The sequence below is a fragment of the Furipterus horrens genome, unplaced genomic scaffold (genome assembly GCF_987537825.1).
Source record: "Furipterus horrens unplaced genomic scaffold, mFurHor1.1.pri manual_scaffold_7, whole genome shotgun sequence".
Lineage (NCBI taxonomy): Eukaryota > Metazoa > Chordata > Mammalia > Chiroptera > Furipteridae > Furipterus > Furipterus horrens.
The window spans coordinates 43,121,665-43,140,752 of NW_028327177.1; the positions used below are offsets into that span (position 1 = coordinate 43,121,665).

Below are 19,088 nucleotides of genomic sequence, written 5' to 3' on the forward strand. Positions count from 1 at the left end.
CATTCAAGTGGACATGTCAACTAGAACATTAGATTTATGGTGTCTAGAATGCAGGGTAAAGCCAGGGCTGATAAATAAATGTGTCAGGCAGTAAAGCTCTTGCCTGGTGGCTTGAGACAGATGCTCAGCTTTACTGGGAAACAATAGATGTAGAGCTACAAAAATATTCCAGACCATGGAGAAGCTAACAACATCCCTCTGGAGAGAGTCAGTGCAGTGACTTATGTATGACTTTCACACAGGGACTCACACATTTATAGTCAAATAAGTGTATTTTGCTCTGAACTAAAGGTGATGACCACTCAAGACCCAGATGCTCAAATTCTTCCTACCTCCCCATTAAAAACGTATTAATTAAATTTTAATGAATTATGATTGTGAAAAATTACTGAAAACTCATGTTACAGTCCAGGTATAATGGACAACAGCTATGTCATTTTTGTAAATTAATTTGGTCAGCAGTCCTGCAAAATTGCTAAATTTTATCACTATTAAGTCAGAGAAAATACATTTCAAAAAGATCACGCCTACAGAATAAGTGATATGCTTTGTCACTAGTATTGGCAGTTTTTTGGTTAAGGAAAGCATATTAACTAGAGAGAATAATGATTGATGCAAAAAGTTAAATTATGGCAGAAATGTTTTGTGCTTTAGAATTTTTCTTTATATGTGATATTAATTATGGGTACCAAAATCCAAATAACTGCACTAATTTTTGTATATGGTGATTTCTGTATTTATATCCACATGTAACAGTAGGAATTTGAGAGTAGACCTCAGGCATTTTTTTTTTAATCTCTAAACTATTATACTACAAGTTGTTACTGATATTTATGTTATTGTGGCAATAAGTAAAATTTAGTTATGGTAAATTAAATTCTGATAGACTAATTTAAAGGAAATATAAAGTTCATAAGTTATAAAAATAAAAATTCAACAGAAGGTAGATTTAATAAGAGAAATAAATGATGGCTTTTTAATTCTTCATTAGCACATTAAATAATTAGAATAGCCCAACAAATTTTTTAAATTCAACAATATTAGGTTAAATACAAATTATTGTGTCCATCATTTCTAAAGTAGCTCTTATTCTTTGGATCACTGTGAAAATCAATTTTGACTGAGTTCTCTGAACATCAGGCACAAAAAGCTTGTATTATAAACTCAATTCACATTATTATCTTACGGGCACCGTTAATGCCCCTGAGGCAGAAGACAGCACATCTCCTAGGAAAGTCGAGTGGGTTGAATCAACAAAAGGCTTTGCAAAGTTAATGTCCTGGAACCAACCTTCAGTTTCAGCTCAAAATATTTTATCTACAGATGCTGAACTGATAAAAATCAATCTGTATAATTTTGATTTTCAAAGCAAAGCCCATCATGTTCATTCAGGAGATTTTAAAGATTAGGTGCCATGTGAATACTGATATTTTCCCAATTCCGGAAGTTGTAAAATGTTTATAGTTATTAAAATGAAGGATCTTGAGTGGGGGGAGGGGAACAAGGCATAAAGATTGTATCATTTTTTGAGTTTAGATATTCCTCTCTCTAAAGAAGGATGATCTGGGTAAGCATTTGTCCTTGCACTAACCTTGAAGAGGTCCTCCAGTTCCAGGATCTTTGGTAGCTTGAAGAGGGTACCAGATGACAACTATGAACTAGATGGTGTCCAAAGGCTCTGTCAGGTCTAGGCTCTGACATTTTGTGAAGTCATCTATAAGCCACCATATTTTGGATGAGTTAACTCTCCACAGCCAAACTCACAACAAACTGATGCCTTAAAAAAAATTTTTTTAAACTAACATATGAATATATGAAAAGCTATATGGTCAGGATGACCAATGTGGGTTGTTGCCATTGGACCTCCTCTCCTGGCAGAGACGTCTATTCTGAAGACCATTTATAGGTTTGAACACATAATTGTATGTTCTGAGGCTTTTTTTCTATCAAGCAAGAGTGAAACCCTTTTGTAATCTAGAGATTTTTTTTGTCCTATCATTGTTTCTTTTTCATGAATCTGTCTACTTCTCTCCATTTCTACTGCTTCAGTTCTAACCCTTGTATTCTTGGGAAACTTATTTTAATCGATGCATATTTGCAAGTTATTTTTTTGTGTGTTATTTTCTGAAAAGCTTCCTATTGATATTTTATCAGTTTGTGCTGATTCTCAAAAAAGGATGAATCATTTTCTTACCACATCTTCAAATTGTGGAGTTATGCTTTATTTTGCAGCAGCTATACATTAACTACAGCACACACTTTATTGTGACATAGTAAACTTACTAAATAGGATATTCTGAGAAAAAAATTTATATATACTACTTTTAGTATATAACTAAATGTAGTCTTCAAATTTAGTCTACTAAATGTGATGAGATTTTGATGATCATTTTATGCATTTTCCTCTCTTTACCTCTAGTATTTCACTGCCCATTCTTGATTTCCTGCTAAGAATCTTGATTATTTCACTAAGAAAAAAGAAGTGTTCACAGATAATTTCCACATGATTTCACTACTGCACTAACAGTCTATCTATGGTTGCTTCCATGTGCTCTGCCTTCCCTCCTTTTAGCATGAATGAACTGTTCTGGTCCCCTGTCCTATCCCCTCTCACCTGCTGAGGGACATCATTCTAATTTTTACAGCCCCCTCTGCACCATCAAATTTTCCTTCTCTGCTGAGTCTTTTGCATCAAGTTAGAAACATGCTATCATATTGTTAAAAAAACAAAAACAAAAAACTCCCCCTTGTCTCCGCATTCCCCTCCACTTGCTGGCCCATCTCTCTGCTTCCTTTTACAGCAGAACTCCTTGAAAGAGCTGTCTACACCTCCTTCCTTCCTGTTTTCTCTTGAACCTACTTCATTCCATTCTGAACGCCAAATAATCCCATGGAAATGCTCTTGCCAGGACCACCAGAGGCTACACACTGTCCAGTTTGGCATCTTGCCCACCCTGACAGCCACTTACACAATTGCTCACTTCCTCTTGATACTTTTGTCATCTGATCCAGGACACCACTTTTTGTTGTTATTTTCTTTTCTCCTCCCTCCTTCTGTGTCCTTTTTGCTCATCCTCTGCTGCCTTCTGACCTCTAGTGACTCTGAAACATTGCAGTTCCTCAGAGTTCTGGTCTTGGACCTCCTCATTTCTCTGTCTACATTCAGAACTGCTTCTAGTTTCTTAGCTTTAAAAACCAGCTCTAGCTTGACAATTCTCCAATATATGTCTCTTACTCTACCTCCCTCCTCAACCTCAGACTGATGTATGCTTCTTCCTATTCATTATCTCCACCTGGGTACCTAATAAGCATTGGGGTTTAATATGTCCAGAACTGAATTCCTGATTCCGTAGCCTACAAACCTGCTTCTGCTCTGTCTTCCCTTTCTCAGGGATGCCAAGTGCATCTGGTTATTGCTCAAGCCCAAAATCTTGATTCATTCTAGGCTTCTCTCCCTTTTTCTCATACCCTACATTCAGACCACCTGCAAATCTGTTGGCTCTGACCTTCAGAATACATTCACAATCTAACCACTTCCTACCACCTCTGTTACTACCACCTTAATCAAAGCCATCATCCCTTGCCTGGAATCCTGCTGGAGCATCCTAACTGGACTCTCTGCTTCTCCCTCACCCACCCAACCTGTTCTTCATATTGCTGCCAACGTGACCCATTGCATGTACCTCAGATCATGTCAATATCCTAGTGTCTTTCCACCTTATGTACAGTTAGTATAGTAGAGCTGGCAATAGCTTACCAGGTTCTTCATTACCTGACACCCCACCCCCATCATCTCCTCCTTGCTCCCCTCCACCACCAGCCTTTTCTCTATTCCTCACTCCCACCTCACGACCCTTGCGCTGGCTGTGCCCTCTGCCTGGAGCGTTGCTCCCGCAATATCCTCATGCTCTGCTCCCTAACTTTCAGTCCCTCCCTGATCATTCCGATTAAATGGACATCTTCTCTACAACCCCACTTCCAGCATTGCTAAGCCTGATGCTTTTTCATCCACTGCACTTATAGCCTTTAGACACATGATACTCTTATTTCTCTATTGTCGTTCTGTCCTCTCCAGAATGAAGTAAAATGGGAAAAGGGCTTTGTCTGTTTTGTTCAGTTTGTGTGCCGCATGTGTAGAACAGAGACTGGCTCCCAGAAAATATTAGTTGTTGAATGAATGAATAAACACAGGAATAAACTCATGGAAGAACAGGAATGGTGGACTGGAGTCCTCTCTATGTAATGTTAATGTATAAGATGGTATAAATCACCATCAACCCCTGGCATAGGGTATTGCTTTATGATATTCTTTCTTGTCTGTAGCTTAGTAGCTAACCTTCCTCCATATTATCAAAATAGCATGCTGTATTGCTTTTCTTTCTTTGCATGTTTTTTAAATCTCTTGATAAGGAGGAAACTTGAATCTGTCTTGAATTATTTTTAAAGCATGTACAAAAGTAAATTTCTCGTGAATATCTTGGGTGACTACAAATACAGCTTGTCCTGGGACATTTATTCAGTGTGGGACTTCCTCTAGTGTGAAGACGATTTGGCTGAGAAGAGAAGGAGCAATGAGGTGCTTCGCAGGGCCATCGAGACCTACCAAGAGGTGGCCAGCCTGCCTGATGTCCCCGCAGACCTGGTGAGGCTAAGTTTGAAGCGGCGATCAGAAAGACAACAGTTTCTAGGTAAGATAAATATGAAAAGTTAAATCAATGCACATGCCATGCTTTTACCTTGAAGAGCCTAAAGGCTACAGGTACTCTTAGAAGAGTCTAGTTCCGTGGAAGGAAACCTGAGTTCTATAACCAATTTCAAGTAATTTACCTGTCTATTTCTTAGACTGAAATAGCTACCCTAGCCTTGGTAATCACGAAGATGCCGATGGTATTTTTACTCTTTCCCTCCTCACCCCACCGCACCCATTTTAAAGCAGATGTAAATGGGATGCTGAGAGTCTGGATAATTTGCCTAAGGAGTTATAGCTAATCAATTAATCGGCCTAGAATCTAACACTCTTCCTGTCATGCCAAATTCTTTTCTGTCTTAACTAGAACAGCCTGTTTCATGAAGGTTAAACTGATCAGTGGGGCAATATTTATGGAGGAATATTAAGAGTTTCAGTCACTCTAAAATGTTACTTGTGAGGTTTGAATCTACGAAGGAAAATGAAAGAAAAAAAAATTGTAATAACTAAGTGCTTTGAAAAGAGCAGCATAAAGCATATTCTCTGAGTGACCAGGTTCCCAGAACCAAAGGCAGTGAGATAGGCTATAACCTACCTTCATTATAACCAGGCTGTGATTCTGTCCCTCTTAGTCTGTTTTCTATAAACTGGGAAGGAAGAATCTAAGCCAATGCTAAGGTGGTTGCTAGGCTGGCTGGGTAAGTTACATGAATGAATCATCAATAGCATTAGGAGAGGTTCATATAAGTAATATTCAAGGCCAACTGACCCTTTTATCAGTTTTCTGAGGAATGGAATTAAAGGTTGTATGTGACTTTGGTAGGAGACCCAAATCTCTGATAGGAGATGACCCAAGTGATGATTTAAAAACAGAAAAAATGGTCAATTAGACTTACATTCTTAAGGGTCACTTCAGGGGAAGAAAAGCACATAGCACACATGCAGCATGGAAAAGGCAAGGCTGGGACTCAAGTGGACGCACTTATGTTGAGTGCAAAGTCAGTATTACTGAGTTGTCCTTTTACCTCAGGCTCCAATATGGCTCTGCGTAGCACTGATTACTGATTCTGTCCTTAAATTTTTGATATTTTGTTCATCATATATTTTTACATTAATTTTTTTTAAATTTTAAATTGATTTTAAAGAGAGAGAAAGGGAGCAAGAGAGAGAAACATCAATCTGTGTTCCACCCATTTATGCATCCATTGGATGAGTCTTGTATGTGTCCTGACTGGAGATCAAACCCGCAACCTTGGCATATCAGCACAATGCTCTAACCAACTGAGCTAGTGCATCAGGGTGATTTTTACATTAATTTTGATATTTAAAAATAATACATAAAATTACTGAATTTTTGGTACCCTCTTAAACTGCACTGAGTGCCTCACTTACCTTATTTGTTCCCAGCCCTGGGGGAAAGACTGCCTATGAGTAAATCTAACCCTCCTCCACAGCAGTCTTTCACTTCAGCCCTTCCCTCTGACTGAGAATGAGGCGAGTTCAGTAGAGGAGGCCCTGGGAGGAGGGAACTGTGTGCAGAAGATGTCAGTGAAGGGGACACAATGATGAAGTTCATGCCCAGTAGAACAGGGTTCCATGATGTGGAGTGGAAGGGACTGTGGGGGTGAGTATGGGGGTGGAGATGGCACCAGGGGCTTGGTAGTGGTTAATAGGGAAAGTATAGAGGCAGAAGAAAACTGTGAGATTAGTCTGGGCAGAGCGGGAAAAGGAGGCTGCAAAGTCAAATTTGTCAGTGAAGGAATGAATGGTTGAGCAAACCCACACCAGACTGGCCAGTAATGGGGAGCCAGCCATGGGACAGGTTGGTGCTCTTTTGTGGGACTATAGCTATTGATGGTCCTAGAATGTTCTTGGTTAATATTCAGTTTGTGACAAGTGAGCCCATTAGGTAATTAATTTTGTTATGTATATTCATCTTATCTTGTACATTTTCTCATATTCAGTTTGTCATACCAGTTTGGTGAGGAGTAATGACAACTGAACCCAGAAATTTTAAATTTTCATCAGATTGCCTTAAAAATGAATTGAAGCTAATGTTTCCATGATTCATGTGTGCATAGTATCCTATCGTCCACCAGAGGGTCCCATAACACTGGATGATGTCTCCTAAGCTACATGATGACCTGGAGATGTGGACTCTCTTAATTTGAAACAGTGTCAGAAGGCTACTTCAACGCCTCTTCAAATTTCACACAGGGTTCTAGACCCCAAAATCAGATTTTTAATTTGTTGGTCCTCTATTCATAATTTTACTTTTTGTCTATTCATAATTTTAAAGCTAATCACGATAAACCAAAAATATCTTAGTACAACTTTTTTTTTCCCACAAGGAATTGGTAACTGAAACTTCCTTAAGACTGAATTTGACATAAAAAAGTAAATGTTTATGAATTTGAAAATAAGAATATCTTTTAAGTGTTTATAATCAGTATTATGTTTAATATCTATTTATAGGCATTATTGATACCATTGCAACTGCATGATAATATCATAACAGGTACTTAGCCATCCATATGTAGGGTCAGATTTAAGCTTGTCTTTAGGCTCTGTTGAATAGTCTGTCTTGATTTTAGTCTCAATATAAAAGTGTACATAATCTGTTTTTATTTCTATTGGATTCTTTTTTTCTCTTCCCACAAAATCAGGTCACATGAGAGGTTCTCTTGTTACACTGCAGAAATTAGTTCAATTATTTCCTGATGATACTTCCTTAAAGAATGACCTTGGAGTGGGGTATCTCTTGATAGGAGATAATGATAATGCCAAGAAGGTTTATGAAAAGGTGAGCAAGTAGCAATCTTCTATAACTACATCAATTACATTGAACATGAAGTTCTAATGTCATTTGTATATTGCATTTAATGCACCCAATCTCTCACTCTCTTTTGAATTAAATTAAATGGCATGTATTATGATAACCAACTTTGTAATATTATTTTCACATCACTATTTTTTCCCTTGATCAAAGATTTTAAATTTTAGTTAACACTTGGTACATCAAAACTTTCAACATATAATTGTGATACTTTTAAAACTTCATCTTTTTCAGTCCACAAACAGCCTTTCTAAAAGTGTTCTCTATAGGAAAGGAAACTCAAGTTTTTCCTGAACTAAAAACACAATCTTTTCCTTTTTCCACTAGAAGTCTGTCCTACAGAGAGACTACGGAACTTGATTCTTTCAGGCATAGGGAGTAAATGACTCACCTTTCAGAGGGCATCGACTCTGATCCTCTAGCAACAATGCCTTTAAAAGGATTTCTACCTTGCAATGGATATTTTAGTAAATAACCTCTAGGTCACAAGTGACTATAAAATCTGGAAAACCATGAGTCCTCCAAACAATGAGAGAATTCATTTGGTGTGAAGTAAATAGGGCACCAAACGAACTTGGAAGCTGGAGAAAGTTAATGTCTCTGTAGAAGAAAGATGAATGCATTTATTTTTTGTTCTTTAAAGCATTTACATTTGTGGTTTTCCAGGTGGTGCTCTTTACATCGAAGTGCTACTCCTCAGGGAGAGCCAGTGTGATTCTTTCTGTTTTTAAAATGCTGGCAAGTACAGTGTAATGATTTCATACCCAGCATAGGGACTGGTCCACTCATAAAGTGGTGCTTTCCTCCTTTGATTGCTATAGAAGCTTAATTGGAAAACATTGAATTTTGGAGAGTTGTCTCTTCACCCTTGTTATAATTTTTATCTTTTCTGAGAGAACAGAAATAAGATCTTTGCTTTTTATAGCATCTCTAATATCTACGCAAAGTGGATTCATCCTGCAGCGTTGAAAATGTGTACACCATCCACTAACATACCTGTGCCAGATCACAAAACATGTCCATGTGGGGCATTGTATTTGCTAATGGCCAAAACATAACACTGGGGGGCCCTATAGCAAAGTTTTGTTAAGGGATACCTCATATATCTCAAAGATTCAGGATTGTGTGAATGTAAGAATTGTTCACCTATGTTTGATACACCCATTAATCTGCCACTGTCAGAGGCCACAAAGATAGAATTGTAGAATTATCGTGTTTTTCGCACTATAAAACACATCTGACTGTAAGACACACCTAGGTTTAGAGGAGAAAACAAAAAAATATCCTGAACCAAATGGTGTAGTAAAATATTTAATAAAATATAACAATAATACTTCAACCATCTAAAGTGAACAGCAGTCAACAGCGGTGTTAAGAACTATCATCACTGTCATTAACAAATGAGGAGAGACTTTAAGGTTCAAGTACTCTCCTAGTTTTCTGGGAACCCCAGGTCAGGTAATACACATCATGGTCTATGACACAATATTTGCTCCATAAGATGCACAGACATTTTCCCCAAATTTTGGGGGGGGAAAAAGCGCATCTTATGGAGTGAAAAAATACGGTAATTCCTCCCTCATTCCCTTCCTTCCTTCCACAACTCATGATCAAGTATTGACTGAGTACCAAGCGCATGTGAGGTTAGGGCAGGATCTGAAAAGATACTAGTTTCTCTCACCCACTATGAATTTGTCCTTCCTACCATCTCAGAATCTTCCTTGAATATATTCACTCTTCTTACCTGACACTAAACCTCAGATACTGTAACATTTTACTTCATCTTGAAAAATAAAATTTCCCTGCTGTTGTTTATACATTTGAAATCATAATCCCATCTGAATAAGCACAACAGGATGCAGAAAGTCTAAAATATAGTCATATAATACAATCGAGTGGCTTTCGTTTTAAAGAAGCATTAATAGACTGAAAATATGTGTGGGATTTGCCTTTTCTCCTCTAACTTCAGAGTTAATAAGCTGTGTCTAATGGATTCTCTTTCCTTAACCACAGTTTATCCTGGTGTGTTATGGCTCAGTCAAAGATCATTTCCAGAAAACTGATACTGTAATTTTATATTTTTTCATGTTCATTTTTATCTTTGAGTAAATTTATAAAAATCATTGATTGTTCCCTTTCTGGATTTTTGCTGCATTTAGTTCCAACAAAGATCAACTTTAAAATGGTTAGAGGTAGGTTGCTCACCTCTGCAGCTCTTGCTGGTGCTCCTGTGTTAGTAACATTACCAGTTTCCCAAAGTCAGCTCTTCCTACTCCTCACATACATCTATTCACTTAGTCAACGCCTATTGAAACCTGTCACATAGCTTGGGAAATGGTTACTAAAGATGCAAGTACAGTGTGTCCTCATGGAATCTACAGTTTGGTGCCAATTCACTAATTTCTCTTAATTTTACCATCTGAATATCTTTCAACTCCCCTCCATTTTTAACTCAGGCACTCATCATCTGTTGCTTACTAGACAGATTTATCATGTACAGGGCTGTCTCCTCCGACCTTCATCAACACAAATCACAAACCTGACCTCCCATCTTAGCTTTAACTCTTCTGTGATTCCCATTGCCCACAGTGGTGGTCTTCAAGCATGTTTGAATGTGTAACCTTCCAGTAAAAACTGTTCAACTAAATACCCATGAAATGTATGTTTGTGTATATATGTATACATGTGTATGTACTAATATATCCTGGCTGGTTTGGCTCAGTGGATTGAGCATCGGCCTGCGAGCTAAGTGTCGCTGGTTCGATCTTCCAGTCAGGGCACATCAGAGAAGGAAAACTCTGACTCCAAAAAACCTCCGCTGCCTTGCGGCATACCTCTTCAGGGGAAAGGCTAAGGGAGTAAACCCCGACAGAAAATCCAGAGCCGGAGTCCCTAAGGCGGTTTGACGTTGTAGTCAACACCGGCAACTCCTGCGGCGCACCTGAAGCCAAGCTGTATTGACTCCATCTTTCCCTTGGACCCTTCAGCTGCGAAGAGAGGGGGGGTCTGCTGCATGGGCAACAGCAGACCCTCCATATCACCCTGCCCAGGCTCTGTAGCTTCAGCTTCACTGGAGAGGACACTCCAGCGTCATCGCAAGATGTCGATTCAACACGGGAGGAGACAGATACCGTGTCACTCCCGAGTCGGACTGCACAACCATTCTCGGCGGTGCAGATAGACTCTTAAGAAGCTACACCATCGTCTCTCGAGACGGACGGCTGCCAATACAATACTAATATATGATGTACATTGTAGAAGGTACACACTCCAAAATAAATTTTAAGAAGATATAATATTTCAGATACTTTAAACATTTCATTTAACTGCCCAAAGTGTTTTCATTCTCCCCGAAAAATACAATATTTTAGTAATATCAATTAATATGCAATACTATTTGTGATTATATGATTTTTAAAATTCAGGAACTATGTCATGCAAAGAGTTTGTGCTGGGACTAGAAATGTCAGCTATACCATTTTTTTTTCTTTTTGTTATTCTCTGGTGTGCACACAGGCATGCGTGTGTAAAGAGAAGAATCTGTTATATTGCTAGTACTAACATCAATCTGGGTTTCTTAGAAATCTCATAAAGCCACTTGTCCTTTTCTGAGGGTTTGTTGATTATAGCTGGATAATACAACCTGCACGCCCTTTGTCCATCCACATTGAACTGCAACCAGCACAATAGGTGATCATAATGAATCAAGCAGAGAGGGCAGCATCTGGCTGCCTGATCGCCCACCCGCCCCTCTCCATTGCATGTGTATCAACGGGACGTGTGACTGTTTGCCATGCAGATGAGCAGAGCGCCCTGGAGCCTGTTGCATACTAAATATTATATTTCAGAGACATGCAAACAGGAGCATTTTAATTTTCTACTCCCCAGTGGATTATCTTGCATGTGAAACAGAGCTTTTGGAATTTGCCTCCTGCCCACTTCAATCTCATTTCCTTTTGCTGTTCCTGGCCAGCGGTTCCCTTTTGCCCATTTTTTCTACGCCCTAAATGCCTCTGCTCCCGCTGTCTCCCATGCTTCCTTTCCCTGGTGAACTCATATTCATTCCTCAATACCTTTCAGACCTTTCCCTGTCACACCCATGCCAGCATGAGCTAGGCGTCCTCCTGTACACTCCCTGCATGCCTCATTCCTATCACTATAGTTACACTTAACCACATTGCATGACCATTGTCTGCTCATGGGTCCTTCTCCCACCCTGACTGAGAGAGAGCTCACTGAGAAAAGTAAGTATATCTCATTTTTGTCGGAGCCTAGAAGAGGTCTGTGCATTCTAAACTATCTAGTAAAGGAATGCAGTTGCTAATTACTTGATGGCTGTGTGTCTCTAGGAGGCAGAAATGGCATCTGTGTAGCTGCAATAATTTTAATAACCCCTTTGGAGTTATGCTGCCAGAAACATGATCGGCCTCAATTCAGTTCACCTGCAGAGGTATTTGTTGAGCTCTTGCTCAGCACCTAGCTTGGTAGCATGTGCTGTGGAAGGTGCAGAAGAAGCAGAGTCTGTCCTTTCAGAGATATAGTTAGAGAAGAAATCCTACGTGCACCCATCCTTCAGTCCGTGCAGATTTCTTGATGACCTGCTACATGCCAGGCACTGTTCTAAGCACTGAGGGTCGACAGTGAGTGCAACAGACTCAACCCTGTAGCACTTATTTCTTAGGAGGGGAAAATAATATGTCAAATGGAAATGAGTGCTGTGAATCAAAAGGAATCAGGATAAAGAAGTTAAGAAGTGACCAGTGATGGGCATGGGGGTGTCTGTTTTACTTCTGGTGGTTGGGTGTAGGTCTCGCTGAGATGGTAACCTTTAATCAAGGACTTTCCCAAGGTCAGGGGGTGAGCCATTAAGATGCCTAGGAGAAGACTGAGGTCAAGGAACAGCACCAGTTCAAAGGTCCTGAGACAAGCCTGCCTTTCACTTGCATTGCAGCAGTAAGGAGTGCAGGGAGCTGCACAGTAGCTGGTGAGAGGCCAGCTCAAGGGGGGCTTTGGAGGCTGTTTGTGGAAGTTGGGCTTACTCTGAGAGAAGTAGAACCCCTTTGGGTTTTGAACAGAGGGGGAGTCACATCTAACCTAGGATTAGTGAGTCCATTTAGGGCCCCATGTGGAGAATGGGCCACAGGAGAGCAGGGCTGGGGATGCACAGAGGGGAGAAATGATAGACTTGGACCAGTGTGGTAGCAATGACAGAGGTGACAAGGGGTATCATTCTGAATATGTTTTAAAGGTAATGTTGGCTGGATTTGCCAATGGATGGGCTGTTGGACAGAATACAAGCTGGAAAATGCCAACGTGTCTGCAATATATTCTGGGTACTAGCCAAAGTCATGGGGATCCTCTCCTACACCCTTACTCCTTCTGTGTAAGGAATCGTCACGGCTGCACATGCACCACTTTTTTTTTTTCATTTTTTTTAATGTGTTTTATTGATTATAATATTACATTTGTGTCAATTTCCCTTCCCTCTGCTCCCCTCCACCCGGTGGCCCCCCTCCCTCCAGTTGTCCCCCCCTTTTAGATCATGTCCATTAGTTGTGCATACAGTTCTTCTCAACCTCTCTGTCTATTCCATTCCCTCCTACCATGATCCTTAATTCCTATATCATCTCCCTCCCTCTCCCCATTCCCCCTCCCTGTTGACCTCCCCCCAATATGTTCTCCATACCTATAGTTCTTTTTCCACTCTCGTTGCCTATTTAGTTTGCCTTTGTTTCAATTCCCTAGCTTCTGTTGTTTCTTGTGATGCAGTTTTCATTTTAGATTTCATAGTCTTGATCCTCCTTTTTCTAAACCAGTCCCTTTAACATCTCATATAACAGTGGTTTGGATCTAATGAACTTTTTCAGTTTTATTTTGTCCTGGAAACACTTTCTCTGTCCTTCTATTCTGAATGACAATTTCGCTGGATAGAGTATTCGTGGTTGTAGGTTTTGGATTTTCATTACTTTGAATATTTCTTGCCAGTCCCTTCTTGCCTGCAGGGTCTCCCTTGAGAAGTCAGCTGATAGTCTAATTGGGACCGCTTTGTACATAATTCTTTTCTTCTCTCTTGCTGCTTTTAAGATTCTCTCTTTATCTTTAATTTTTGACATTTTGATTATAATGTGTCTTGGAGTGGTTCTCCCTGGGTCCAGTTTTTTTGGAACTCTCTGTGCTTCCTGGACCTGTAAGTCTATTTCCTTCCCCAAGTCTGGGAAGTTCTCCTTTATTATATTTTCACTCAATTTTTCAAGTTCTAGTTCATCTTCCTCGCTCTCTGGCAAACCAATGATTCTTATGTTGGGCCTTTTATAGCTGTCCCAGAGGTTTCTGATCCTCTCATCGTTGCTTCCCATTTCCTCTCCCTGCATTGGTTGACTTCTTGTTCCTTCTCCATATTCCAGTTTGTTGAAATGAACTCTGGATTTTTTTTCCTCACCATCTGTCTCGTATGTGGTTTCGTTCCTTTCGTTATGAGTGTTTTTCACTTTTCATCTTTTTCCAGATCTTTTGTGAATTCTGTAAGCCACCTGATAACAATGGCCCAGAACTGAGCATCTGACAGGTTTCTTATCTGTTCATCTGTCAGGTTCTCTATCTGTTGCCTGGTGAGCTGTGCCACCGGGATTTCTATAGTTGTCTGCCTCATTTTGACAGATGCGTTTTGTTTTCTTGGGCCGGCTGTAGGGGGCAGTGCCTGTGTACTCGTAATGACCCAGCGACCGGTGCCTGTCCGCGACCTATTTCGCAGCCCTGTGGCGCTTTCTTTGGGGGCGGGGGTCCAAGATGGATTCACACAGTTATTCCGCTAGGAGACCGGGATCCGTCCTCCTGCCCCCCCTGGGCCTCACTGTTCAAGGCGATGTGGTGGCTGCTTTCCCCAGCGTTGGGGTCGCGAGCTGCCGGGGGTTTGACTGCAGCCGGGAATGTTCTCCCCGCCGCTGTCCCAGGTGCGACCGCAAACAGCTCCGCCCCCTTTCGCTCTTACCTGCCCAAATGGCACCGCTGGTTTATAACTTCATATGTTGGGCTTCCGTGTAGTTTTATTTTCTGGAATTTCTAGTTATCCTTTGTTTTGAAGTAGTTGTATTCCTCTCTAGTTGTAGAGGGAGACCTAGCGCGTCCGTCTAAGCCTCCATCTTGGCCGGAAGTCCACCACTTTTCTACTTAGACTCAAGAAAAAAGAGAAACTGTGGAATATTCACACAACCAAACTCTTCATTTTTCACTCTTGTTCTGTAAATTAGTTTGTCCAAGCAGTTTCATAAGTTGAATGTTATTGTTTTGATTTCTCTCTACTAACATTTAATTTAGAGGCATTTTGAATAATTTATCTTTAGTCATAATAAATGCATATGATAATAAACCATGGTTTGATTTATATAAATGTTTGCCTGGGTTTTAGCACAGCTTATTGAATTTGCTCACCTTAAAATGGTCCAGACTTTCAAGAAATTTATGTTGAATCAATAGATCATGATATACTACAAATGGAAATTAAATTTTCTGTTAATTAAGGCAATGTATAAAGCATGTATGTAAAGAAATTATAATCATTCAGAGTTGACTTTAAGATAGCAAATTCAAAGTGTTTTTCTTGATTACTGAAAAAAATATTGAAGTCATAACCATTGACAGATGTTTTGCTGATTCGCATTGTTGAAGTAATGCTTTAACAGCCATGCCTTTTCACATTTATGTCTTCATCTTGAAGAAATAATGTGTAGATGTGAAAACATTGAATTGAGAGGAAATGGGGCCATTTAAGCCTAATATATTGCAATGAGACAGAACACTAGTGTTTCAAGCTATAACGTTATAATTCAAGTACAGCAAAGCTAATTAAAATTTGTTTTGACAGTCATTTGTAGAATTTGTAGTCAGTTACAATAGCTTTTTGTTTTCTTTGAGTTTAGGTTCTGAATATGACACCTAATGATGGCTTTGCTAAAGTACATTATGGCTTTATCCTGAAGGCACAGAACAAGATTGCAGAAAGCATTCCCTATTTAAAGGTAACTTTCCCTACCCTCGCTCTTTTTTCATCTCCCGATTCTTTTGAGTCATTTGGACACACTTGACTTATGCACTGTAGATTGACTGGCATGCATTGCTGAGTCTTTACATGGTGAAAATGTGCATCCTCTGACCGTGACGTTCATAGGCCAGTGTGGACCTTCACATTGGTTGAGAGTGTCAAACGTAAAAATACCAACTGTTATGAGCAGAAAGCCTCTGGAAAAGAATTTATGAAGAAATGCGTAAAACTGCCATTGTTATAATTTTTTATTAAAGTGTCAAAAGAAGACCAAAATAATTAACCTATTTTAAAATATGGGCAATGAATTAAATGTCCCTTTTACAATTGAATTATACATTAAAACTAATTTGAATAGGGCTCATGAACCTATACAAAGTGAGGTAAAGAAGGCAGACGTAATAGGTCAAACTCCAAAAAGCCTGACAGCTCAAAATACTCAGATTAAAATATACTGTCCTTTTTTCTCTTACACGTCCAGCTGAATCCCTGTCAACTAACTTGCATCACATTGGGTCTAGTTCAGGGCTGTCCAACAGAACTCTGCACAGGGGAAATATTCTTATACTCCACTGTGGCAGCCACTAGCCACATGTGGCTGTTGAGCATGTGAAATGTGGCTGGTGTAACTGAAGAACTGAATTTTTATTTTTAATTCCAATTAACTTTAAATAATAACATTAGCCTGCAGTAGCTGGTTGAACGCCTGTGAACTTTGTTTTAAGTAGCAGCGTATTTCACTTTTTTGATCTCATTCTTTCACACGACATAAAAGGATACCGAATAACAGCCCACTGATTGCAGATAGCTTTTGCACGTTCTATTTGGCCACCATAATTCTATTAAAAACACTTTTAATGACCTGTCTCTGTTGAGAATCTGAACATTTTAGGTAATCGTGCAGATTTCTGGTTTCTCATGAAAGGTCATATCTGGCCCACATCACAGCACAGGAGCCAAGCAGTGGTGTCCCCGGCGCTGGGCGTGCACCAACCCACAGTCCATCTTGGCTGTCACTGGGCCTCTGCAGACCTTTCCACCACTTGTGAGCATGTGTGTTTCTCTGATTTAAAGTGTTCCCCTTAGGTTTTCTTTGACATGATAAGGGCCTAATAGGACTCTCCCTGCTTCAGAGATGGAGAAACCAAAGGCAGGGTGGTCAGTTAACAAGGTATTTGAGTCTGTCAGTCAGGAGAGCAGATCACAGCCCTCCTCTCCTGATGGATGTTTTCCTGTTTCTTGCAGCTACTTTTCAACGTTGTGCAAATAAAATTCCTTCCCAGTAAAATGAGCCTCTTGTGAAAAAGCCTCAAGATGCAGATTTAGTCCTTGATATTTATATATTTTTTACTTTTGTCCTTTTTTACTTTTTAATATTTGTTCCCTTGCTTTAATATTTTCTCCCTTTTTTACATAAATCTTAATTTTAATACTTATTTGAGAGGTTGGGATAGAGATCAGCTAAGCATTTTAGAAAAGGATTTATTTAATAACAATTACATTTTCAAAGATTCCAATTAGCTTTAATTCTATCACATGTTTTATAAAGTATTTTATTAAAAGATAAGAGCACAATTATTTGGAGAGGGAAAGATATTACTTGCAATTGGGTCTCTATCACTTCACACATACATGCACAACTAAATATTTTTGTTCAGGTATTAAAAACAAAGCCTCTAGATGACAGATGTTCAGATTTGGAAAATAAAATAGATGTGATAGATACCCAGCCAAAGAAATTATTTGGAATATTGAAATGTCATTGCACTCAAAGAGACAATTCACAAAGCATCATGCTAATTTTATGATCAATTAATGATAAATGTATTATTAACTTTAACTTTTTTACCTCCTTTTTTATTATATTTGCATTGTAAATACTTACTGGTAATCTAACTGCCAAACTTTAATGTTGAGATGAACTTGTGTGATTCTTAGGTTTTCAAGTGGTTTATAAAGATTAAGTGAATCCGTGAATTAAATGTGGTATTTAATTTTTTCATAAATGCCAACGCTGTCTTTTCTGCAGGAAGGAATAGAATCTGGGGATCCTGGCACTGATGATGGGCGATTTTACTTTCACCTGGGGGATGCCTTGCAGAGGGTTGGGAGCAAAGAGGTAATGCATTTGTGAACTTTGTGTTTTAAAAAAAGATAGAGTGGGGGTAAATTATTTCAAAGAGAAAGTCATAGTTGAAGAAATATTTTAAACATAAATTTTTGAAGGTAGTGACTTAAACTTCTTTGAAACAACCCAACAACTCCTACTTAATCCTATAAGGAATTTTTGTGATTTGGCTTTTACAGTTTCTTTCAAGAAAGTATCTGAGTAATCATGAGAGCAATCTCTAAATTAGTGTATCTCTGTGCGTGTGTCTGTGTGTGCCTATGTGTATATCTGTCTGTGTGTGTTTGATAGACATTATCTTAAAAATATTTTAAAGTATAAAATGAAGATATCTTTGAAACTGTTTAAATATTTTTTAAATACTTAACAGTTTCTTAGATTTATTTTTATTTTGAAACTTAAAAATAATTAATTTTAGAATGAAGTCTTTATTCAACTAATTCCTAAGCACACTGAACCCCATGGTTAATTGTGTAAATTAGCTTCTGAAATATTTAATATCAAGTTTAAGATAAACACCTGTAGCGATAGTAATAATAGGTACTGACACAGAAAATGTAGTAGCTAAAACAAGTTGTGTATTTCCTTTGTGGTTGTTACATTTTCTGAGTACAATGTCAGCTTCTTCAAACATAACATTAGATCATTACTCATGACATACTGTAAGTTTTCAAACTGTCACAATCAATCTGCCATGATTTACACAACATGGCTGGACAGTGAAGCCCACCATCACGGGAGCCCTACACCATCACATGGCTCTGTTTAGAGTCGGGGAGGAAAGGGTGAAGTGAGACACTGAATCTTTGCAACCCTTATATTCCATACATGCAATGAAGTGACATCAACTATAACATAACATCAGGTTTCTAAGATTAATAACATGGGACCATTTGGGCAATCAAAGGGTCATTGGAGCAAGGGGCTTTGTGATTGGGTAATTGCCAGCTAGAGACACACACCTATTTGGGATCATAGAGATTTGAATAGTTGACATTGTTTTCTTTATACATTTCTGTGGAACTCTACCTTTCCCCCTCTAACCTACCAGTCAGTCAACTGAAATAGAATGGGGTATGAGAGGTGAAGAGAAAAAAGGGAGAGGAAATTGCTGGTTAGTAATCATTTTTTGCGTTCCTTCATTCTTTTAGATGTAAATGCCTGATCCCTCCTTTGAATGAGAGGGATAAGAAAGGTTTTGCTGTGGTATCTAACATTGGATAAATGCTCGTGTCTGATTTCTATAAATGTAATTGTCACTAATTAATTTATCTTTGAACATCTCAGGGTCCAGGGCAAAGACAGATAAAAGAAGTGTACAATTCCTTCTCACATCTTAGATGAAAACAGCCCTTAACTTCAGTACTAAACCTTATTAAAGGCTTGGGGTTTGAACATA

At 39.0% G+C, this 19,088-nt stretch overlaps 1 protein-coding gene across 7 annotated transcripts in view; it reads left to right on the plus strand.

Moving 5' to 3' along the window:
* Positions 1-19,088, plus strand: part of ASPH (aspartate beta-hydroxylase) — a 217,355-nt gene that overhangs the window by 143,028 nt on the left and 55,239 nt on the right. For all 7 annotated transcript variants that reach the window (XM_090283644.1, XM_090283646.1, XM_090283642.1 and 4 more), the window contains 4 exons: positions 4,538-4,688; positions 7,354-7,490; positions 15,440-15,538; positions 17,591-17,680. In XM_090283644.1, the coding sequence (XP_090139770.1) occupies positions 4,538-4,688; positions 7,354-7,490; positions 15,440-15,538; positions 17,591-17,680 (477 nt within the window). The remainder of the gene's footprint in view (positions 1-4,537; positions 4,689-7,353; positions 7,491-15,439; positions 15,539-17,590; positions 17,681-19,088) is intronic.